At 33.7% G+C, this 10,000-nt stretch overlaps 1 protein-coding gene across 7 annotated transcripts in view; it reads left to right on the top strand.

Annotated features, from left to right (window-relative positions):
* The window catches only part of LOC106881694 (KAT8 regulatory NSL complex subunit 1), a 103,410-nt gene that overhangs the window by 77,259 nt on the left and 16,151 nt on the right, over nucleotides 1-10,000 (top strand). For all 7 annotated transcript variants that reach the window (XM_052967364.1, XM_052967365.1, XM_052967360.1 and 4 more), the window contains exon 4: nucleotides 9,596-9,692. In XM_052967364.1, the coding sequence (XP_052823324.1) occupies nucleotides 9,596-9,692 (97 nt within the window). The remainder of the gene's footprint in view (nucleotides 1-9,595; nucleotides 9,693-10,000) is intronic.

Below are 10,000 nucleotides of genomic sequence, written 5' to 3'. Positions count from 1 at the left end.
CTTGCTGGAGCATGTAGTATTTGATGCATTATTATCTGAATAGGATGGTGTGGCCATGGTTGAAATGTCTTTGCTCGTTGGTTTGCTCAACCATAGCTAAACAACAGAAATGTGGAAAATGTCAAAAATAGGTGAAAGTTCTCAATCCTTAATGAAATTGATAGTAAAATTTGGAGCAGATGTGGAAGTAGAATAGACAAGATATTACAGTTATAAAATTTAAAATTAAGAAGTACATGTAATCAAAGAATACCTGAAAAGGAAAAACGATCCTAACTAAATTGCAAAGAATTCATTATGAAAAGTAACAAGGTTTCAAGTTCAATCCAGAATGATTTTATTAAGATCTAGAGAGTTGTTAAACCAGGTAACTAAGTCTGATTGTGAAGAGTTACGTAGTTTGAAAGTACGTGCCTTGGTGGTTAGTGCCATGCTTACAATCGTAAGGTTGTGAGTTTGATTCCTGGACTGGAGCATATGTTGTGTTAGCTGTAGAAATGAGTTGTGACATTACTGGTGCCAAGCTGTATCAGCCTTTCCTTTGGACAACATCGGTGGTGTGGAGAGGGGAGACTGGTATGCATGAACGACTGTTGGTCTTCTACAACCAACCTTGTTGAGATTTGTGCCTCAGAGGGGAACTTTCTAGGTACAGTCCCATGGTCATTCATGACCATAGCATTTATGTAATTTAGAAAATTCTATTGGAAAGATGTAGACCTGAAACTTAAAAAATAAATGGGCTTAATTTTATTTTTATTGTGTAAATAGCACCAACAAATATTGTTTTCGGTCATTTTATTATAAGAAGGTTAGTAGAAGGGGAGTGTTTGAGATTAATTCTGTCTTAGCTTCATGCTAGTAAATATATATTTTTTCAAGTGCTGAGGAAGCATATCATTGTTTTAATGTCTGCTTTTCCATGCTTGCATGGGTTTGACATAATTAGTTAAGGCAATTTTTCTACAGCCAGATACCCCCACCTCCCTGTTGCAAATCCTTGGTTTCAAGCAAGATACTATTTTTCCATGACATGCTTTTCAAGAACGTTTGGAAACGTACACTACTTCTGTGACAGTGATGATTATTTGCAACTTGCATGATATTAAGACAGATATACACACACACACACTGCAGGTTTCTTTTAGTTTCTATCTATCAAATCTCATAAAGCTTTGTCAGCCTTAGACTATTTTAGAAAACACTTGCCCAAAGTGGTGTGTTACTGAACCTGAAATCATGTGGTTAGGAAGTAAACTTCTTAACTATGCAGCCATGATATCATTAAGTTGACTGATAATATGTACTGTTACATAATACATTTTAAAAACTTAAATTCAGAGAAACATTCTGTTCTCTTTATCATAGCTGTATGATTGTATCTACCAGGAGAAACATTGCTGTTTGGGTGATTAACAAGTTTATATATATAAATATATGTACACACACACACACACACACACACTTGCGTCTATGTACAGAGATACCTTATTCAATATGTATTTTTCTAACTTTTAAAGAAATTCTGAAACATATAAAATAATGCAATAAGTTTAAAGCCTAAGTTTCATTAGTAGATAGTGAAAACAACTTAAAAGCACTTTATAACTACTATAAGAGAATAGTGGAATCTGAAAGTACTTAAATTTACTGGGAACAGTTTCTTTTGTATCTTTAAAGCTATGATTGTTATAACAATATTGTCATGACAATATAAGTCTGCATAAATTAGACAGGTGGTTGGAAGTGACTAAGGAGTGAATCTAGGTTTAACTCGGGAGACAAATACTGTGAATGAGAACTGTATAACAGTGAGCAATGTTCCCTCTAATTTTTTGTTTTGGTGTGTGTACAGAAATTTACTTCTGTGCAAATTTTGTCTTTGTTTCTTTGCAAAGCATGTGTGCATCCATGCATATAGCCACCACTCAGATTTCTTGAGTAAAATATCTAATCTCATCTCAAAAAACCCTGGTATGCACAAACTCATTGCTCAGAGGAAACACTGAAAGTAAGGTATGTTGTTGTTGTTGGCACTCCGTCGCTTACGACGTCGAGGGTTCCAGTTGATACGATCAATGGAACAGCCTGCTCGTGAAATTAACGTGCAAGTGGCTGAGCACTCCACAGACACGTGTACCCTTAACGTAGTTCTCAGGGATATTCAGCGTGACACAGTGTGATAAGGCTGACCCTTTCAATTACAGGCACAACAGAAACAGAAAGTAAGAGTGAGAGAGAGTTGTGATGAAAGAGTACAGCAGGGTTTGCCACCATCCCCTGCTGGAGCCTCGTGGAGCTTAAGGTGTTTTCGCTCAATAAACACAACACCCGGTCTGGGAATCGAAACCGTGATCCTATAACTGCGAGTCCGCTGCCCTAACAAACTGGGCCATTGTGCCTCCACGAAAGTGAGGTATAGACTTTGAGAAAAGATTGTGTTAAAAGTAAAAGCAACATTTTTATTAAAACAATAACATCTTAAAATTTTAATTTTAATATCATGATTGATCCAAAAGTTGTTTTTTGAGTTTTAGTTACATATATCTATAGTTATCTATAGTATATCTATATATATATACTTACAGTTACAATAAGGATGTAAGAGAGTAGAAATAAGTACAATTGGCTTGACACTATATAAAATGCATGATATAGAAGCAGTTAATGTTATATAATGACTAATTTACTCTGAAGAACCTCCTAAGAATAGATGCTCTACATATCACCTCTTGTGATTTGGAAACTTCCAGATTGCTACATTGTAGCATGTTAATTCTTCTTGTTTCCATATTTCTGATGAAATATATTGCTTCTGTTTCAAATTAATTTTGTAAATACTGAATAATTTAGTAAAATAACTTTGTCGTTACTAAGCTGGTGTTTGGAACTTCAATTTGCATAAAATTTTGATGTAAGTTTTTAATTTAGATCACTTCAAGAGAGGAGGCTTGTATTGTAGAACCAGGGTGGTCTTGGACAGTTTGTTATCAAAAGGATTAATATAGTTCTCTGATTTTAAACTTTGGTGTGTCACAGGAAGGTTCAGATGTTTCCCTGCATACTTGCTTCTGCACATGAATTATATTCTTGTGGTTACATCACTCACATGTATTTTATATCACTCTTTATTTCCTTGTTTCCTTGGTCACCATTTGTGCCCAGGCATCATTTGCATGCAAGGGCAGATATGCACCGTTTCCATGAACAAAGACCTTGGAAATCTCTTATAAACATGTCAAGCTAATTTCATTCAATAGTATGAAGACACAGTCACCACACACACACACACCAAGTAAAGAACTAAAACTGAGTCTTCTCTATATTCTTCACTCGTTGCAACTAAAATTTTCCTAATCTGCAAATACTTGTCTTTGCAATCTTTGCCAGAACAACTTCAATTCTGTACATTTGAGTGCTGCTGTAAGATGTAAGTGCACTCCCCAAATTAGCTACTGCTCACATGTCTGATAGTGCTGTTGTTACTACTACACAGGCAAGCTTTCTCTACTACATTAAAAAAAAAGAAAAAAAGTAGGCCATCCAACTAATTGAAAAATTTTCTGTCACTAACACTTTACAACCACTTGCCCACTGATGCACTGTGTCCTCTTTCTGTCTTTTCTACCACTATAGCGTTTCCTATTCTGCTGAACTTATGAGCTATGTATTGTTTTATCTACACTCCTATTTTTATTATGCCTCAACCCCAAAATCCTTGGCGCGATTCTTTATCCCCAGAACTCTTTACTTTTTTAATTATCTCTCAGTCTATGTTTTCCCTGCAGCTAATAACATCAACCACACGAATCTGAGGCTACTACCTGCAAGAGTTGGAAACATTTTCTCTGCTTTAAAAAATTATCAAGACAGTCTTTTTTAAATACTATTTGGCTCAGAATTGGTGTCATTTTAAAAAATATAGATGGTGTGACTTAGTGTTTTTTTTCTTTTGAGTTATCCAAAACTGAATTTGATAGAAATAATTGATTTTTTTTATCTACAGACATCCAAAAAGTGATGAATAGATTTATTGTGTAATTAGTGCATAAAAATAATGCAGTCATAACGAGGAGTGCTAATTTGTTTAATTTTGTATAGGAAAGCAAGTGTGAACACTATTTTGGAATATTTGGAGATTTAAAAGAAACAAATCATACACCGTTACATTTTACTATTTAGGAAACATTGAAATTGTTTTTTTTAAAATAGAACTGAAGACTTGTTTCCAATTGTTTGGTGCAATGTATTAATTCTTGATGTCCATAAAATATCTTTCAAAAACTACAGGAAAAAAATTGTTACATAGTTATAATTAATTGGCCATCATTAATGATGTAGCACATGCTTTGTATCAGATTTAGCATTATGTAATTAGAAAATTTTTTTTAATGGGAACTATAGGCATGACTGTGGGTAAGAAGCTTGCTGACCATGTGGTCTTGAGTTCAGTCCCACTGCATGGCATATGGGGCAAGTGTCTTCTGCTTACAGTCCTGGACTGGCCAAAGCTTTGTGAGTAGATTTGATAGACGGAATTGAGTGAGTTTTTGTGCTGTGTTTGTTCCCCACCACCTCTTGATAACCGGTGTTGGTTTGTTTATATTCCTGTAGCTTAGTGATTTGGCAAAGTAGAGCTATAGGACAAATACTAGGCTTCAAAAATAAGAACTGGGATCAATTTGTTAAACTAAAATCCTTGGAGATGGAGCTCCAGCATGGCCACATTCGAATGACAACAAGTAATTGATAAAAGGTCTTAGAATAAGATTGTTTTCAGACTAGATGGTTGTAATGCCCTGCCTTCAGATGAAGTGTTGAATTTCAAAGTTATAAGGAACAAATCACCTGCCTAACTGGTAATTAACCAATTGAATAGATTTGACAGAGATTATTTTTTAAATAATTAATTGTATACTATCAAATTGTATATAGAATAGTTTTAGAAATAACTGAAAACAGTATTTATGTATTTTATGATATCAAAAAGCTAAGACATGAATCTAGCAATTTGCAAGCATTTTACTTTTCAATAATAGATTTTTTATTTATTTGGAAAAATGTTTTAACTGATGTAATTAATAACTTTTACATAAAAAGCAAGTTAGATTATCTGCAATACATTTATCCAACCATGGTAGGGTTAAAATTAGGGTTAGCTAATTAATCCTTTAAAAAGTTTTTTTTTATAATGGGCAGAAGGCTTGAATTTTTGGTGGGATAGGGGGCTAGTAAATTACATTGACTTCAGTGCTGAACTGATCCTTTTGGTGGAATTGAATTCAGAACATAAAGATGGACAAAATGCTACTAAGCATTTTCTCTGGCATCTTAATAATTCTGCCAGCTCACCATCTTGGGGTTAGCTAATAATGGTTTCAAATTTTGGCACAAGGCCAGTAATTCCTGAGTGGTGGGGTAAGTCAATTACAGTGACTAGGGTCAATGTAATCGACTTACCTCCAATGTAATATTTTATCAATCCTGAAAAGATAAAAGGCAAAGTTGACCTTGGCAGAATTTTAACTCAGAATGTACAGACAGGTGAAATACTGCTATGCATTTTGCCTGGCAAACTTACGATTTTGCCAACCTTAGGGTTAGTTAATAATAACATCTAGTTTAAATAAACAATAGAAACATCTCCAATTTCTTCAGAAATGTTTTGGGTTGTCTCTGTTGCTTTGCTTGCTCAAAGGTCGAGTTAACCCTCAATAATTTCCTTTAATTTTAACCCTATTATGCTTAATTCTGAAGTTGAAAACCTTGATAAACCTATTTTTGTCAGTTACTAAGATTGCAGTATAGTCAATACTGCTCTGTAATTGAGTTTCTCAATTATAGTGATAGAGCCAAAAGGTTGATTATCATGGTAATGTATAGATTTTGTCCTATAATAATAGCATTTGGTAAATAGATTAATATTTTGGAATTGATTGGGTGTGCCTTTGTTTCAACTTGCTTAAAAGTTTTGTACAAAATTATTTTCTAGTTGCAACTAAAAAAAACCAAAAAAAAATGCTTGGTAGGTTATAATGTTCAAAGGGAAGTAAGTTTGCAGATATAAAATTTCTAATGCATTGTGGAATTACATAGATTGTGTTAAGTGTAGAGAAGAAATAGCAGTCTCCTCATTTATTATAATTATATAAATTGAGACCGAATTCTAATTATTAGAACATATGTTGACCAAATGGTTGAGAAAACTAAATAATTCTTCTGCATAATAAATAGGTGTGTGAGGGGCAACATATTTTAACATTGCTGCACATGAAACAATGAAGAATAATATATGCAGTAAGGAAGAAATATGTACCTTTTACTTGTTTCAGTGATTAGACTGTGGCCATGCTGGGGATACTGCCATGAAGAATTTTAGTCAAACGAATTGTACCCAGTATTTTTTCTGTCTCTTTTGCTAGACTGCTAAGTTAATTGGATGTCAAAACACCAATATCAGTTGTCAAGTGGTGGTGAGACCACACACACATGGGTTTCTTTCACTTTCTGTCTATCAAATCCACACAAGTCTTTGGTCAGCCTGAGGCTGTAAGAGAAGACACTTACCCAAAGTGCCACACAATGAGACTGAACTCGGAACCATGTGGTTGGGAAGCAAACTTCTTACTACCACATAGCCACACCTGCATATACAGAAGACCATTTTTCAGCAAGACTTAGAAAATAATTGTTTTAGTTGTGACGTTTCCTGCAAGTAATAAGCCTCTCCAAAACTTGCTGAAAGATCAGCATATGACATGCTGGTGATGTGTAGTTAAGAAAAGTACCAGACAATATACTGGGTAGCATTGTGTTTGACTAAAGACTCTTGAATGTGATACTCTAGCAGTCCAAAGACTAAATCCAGTAAAAGAATGTTGGAGAATTGTTTAGAAATGGAATAATCCTCACTTATATTAGCAAATTATGAAGAGGCTATATACTTTGCTGAAGATGTCAAAAACTTAGGTAGAAAGAAACCTGCTCAAACTTGTCTCATGCTAGAGAAATGTAAACATTGAGTTGTTAGCTAAGCATTAAATGATATGCTAATATTCATTTACCTTCAGTTTAATTATTGTTTGCTGAAATGTAGAGTTGGCTGAATATGTTTATTGAATGGCTCTATTAAGTTTGAATTTCTCTTTTTTTTCTATTGTTAGCTTGTTTTCTATTTAGATTAGGAAATCTTTGAGGAATAATACAAGCAGATCTCAGTGCCATGCTTGTTACAAAAAGGGTGGATTCCAGTTGGATAAAAATATGATCTTCAGAACTGGCTAGTTTATATAGATGTGTGTGTGTGTGTGTGTGTGTATTTCAGCATAAATAAATACATATTTGAATGAGCATTTGTGCAATTAGTAGTTTTGATAATGATTTTTTTAAAGCAAGTTATTCTATGAAACTGCCTTCGGCTTCAATGACTGCTTCAATGCAGGACCGAAACCACTGACACTATGTTCTTTATTCATTTCGAACATCACTTGGACAATGCCAACCTTCAGTGAAGCTATGATATTATGAGGATGACGATTAGTCTCCCTTTCAGAAGTGCTCCACACACAGTTGTCCATGGGGTTCAAATCTGGTGAGTTTGGAGGCCACATATTGGTATTGTCTGACAACCATTCTTGGGTAACTAGGGCTTTGTGAGAAGGTGCTGAGTCTTGTTGAAACATGTATGACCTTACATTGCATACTTCATCAATCCAGGACTTGATAACAGTTTCCAGTACCTCAATGTATTCAGCAGCATTGATTCTAAGACCCTATGGGAAAAAGTGGAGAGGCATCACATGACCTTCACTACTCACCACTCCTAAAACCATCACAGTTGCTGGAAATTTTGTGTGCATCACTCTGGGTACTTCAGAAGGATCTGCACATAACTACCTGTCATTTCTTCTGTTAGACTTTTGGTCCTGGTCAGAGTTTTTTTCGTCAGCAATGGACCTCATTGATCTTCTGGGGTTTTCATTGATAATGTTTTGAACATGTATAAATTCTGGTGTCCTTTTAGTGTCTGAGCATTGTGAATATTTTTTTCTCTTTGAAACATTGTCACCACATATCTCCAGTTCCAACCGAACTTTGTGTACAAATGATCTTGCAACATTTAGAAAGTTGCTAATTTTTAAATCACTGTGGTTTGCATGTATAGCAACTACGACTGCATGTCTATTCATTTCTTGAGTTAGCGTGATATCTTGAAAGGGTTATCTGAAAGAAAAAAAAATGATACATTAAATAATTTGAAGGTGTAATGAACTAAAATTGAAATGTTCTCAAATACCCCTCACACCCTCTCTCTGTGTGTGTGTGTGTGTGTGCAATGCTATCATGATAGCATAGATATTTTGGTGTATAGTTCTTAATTAAAATCATGTTCTGTCCAGTTTTTTTTAACTTTAATTACTTGGTTTCCAAAGTTTATTTTGAACTAGCATTTTATGGAAATCTTTGTTGGTGTATATCACAAGAACAATAGTCATATAAACAAGATAAAACCTTTTTGTTACCATATTTCTGTAGAAATATACCACCTTTCTTTCAATTAGTGCTACAGTTAACAAAGAATTTAGTAAAATAACTACTATTAAGCTGGTGCTTGGAACATAACATGAAATTTTGCTGAAAGATTTAAATTTAGATCACTCTAAAAGGGGAAGTTTGTATCCAATGAAACCAAGCAGTCTCAGGTGGTTTGGTACCAAAAGTGTTAGAGAGTACATTGTTTTGCTTTGTTACATATTGATCAAAACCGTTGCATTTTAGTAGGTCTCTATGATGAGCCATTTTAAAATCAATCTTACAACTATTAATTCACAATAAAATTTTCTCTTTGTACCTGCTATTGATCTTAACTTGACCTTCAAACGTTGCATTGATTTGATAAATTTGTAACGCTTGTGTAATTTTAGTTTTAAAAAATAAATGAAATTGTGAACAATAGTCTCACTAAATATTTGCTTTTCTAAAGAGAACTTTGCGTACTTTAGATAACAAGTGCATACAAAAGGTTTATAGTCCTTTTATTTTACAAAATGACTTGCAATAGACAGTGGTCAGTCATAAATCATGATTGAAATTTAGTGAATATATAAAAGCCTCTTGTTTATTTGAATGTTTCACTTTCCTTGTAAATCAATCATTTTTTAAAACCTACTCTGATTAGCCTACATTAGCTATGATTTAACTATTTGATTATTTTAGTTATCATTCATATTTATTCTCTTTGACAATTTCTGAATAGCTATTGAATTATAGTAGCTAATCCTCTCATTTTAGCCAGTCATACTTAAGGTGATGCTTATCAAACTATCCTTATTTGGTACAGACTTCACTATTTCTTTTAACCCTTTCTGTTTCTCTTCAATGATACACTTCATAGCTTCAGGTTTTTTGTGTTAGTCTTTCATATAATTTTAGATTTAGCAACTTAGTTTTTCATTGCCTCTAGCTGTTTTTAATATGATAAAGTATATATGAATTCATACATGCACACTCTTGAAGATTTTATACATTTAAGTTCTTGGAGTATTTTATAGCTCCCCCTCTTTCTCACATGTGATTTTTTTTTTTTCTGTTTCAGAAATTCCATTACCTGTTCATTTTGAAGCACTGTTAAAAAGTGGTGAATGGCAGAACAAACCTTCCCCTAAGCCAACTAAATCAACAAATGAACGCAGGTATGTGTTTATTTGTCTGGATGGGTATACCTGTCTATATATATTTATATGTCTGTTACACTCTTAAAGTTTTCAGCTGAAGGTAGAGGAGTTATATTGAGTAAAGTGGCTGACAAAAGGAGAGCATAGTGAGTGTTTAGTGGGGGAGAGGTAAAATAAAAAACACTGATATCATTTAAAGAAAGAGCAGCAGTTCTGAACAAATTAGCAGGCAAAATGAGGGAGTAGGGGTGGGTGTTAATAATAAAAAAGAGATGTGATATATATATATATATATATATATATATATATATATATATATATATATA

This window comes from Octopus bimaculoides, chromosome 4, assembly GCF_001194135.2.
Source record: "Octopus bimaculoides isolate UCB-OBI-ISO-001 chromosome 4, ASM119413v2, whole genome shotgun sequence".
NCBI classification, from domain to species: Eukaryota; Metazoa; Mollusca; class Cephalopoda; order Octopoda; family Octopodidae; genus Octopus; species Octopus bimaculoides.
Note: the sequence above shows the minus strand (reverse complement) of the source record. Positions and strands in the feature narration are given on the sequence as shown.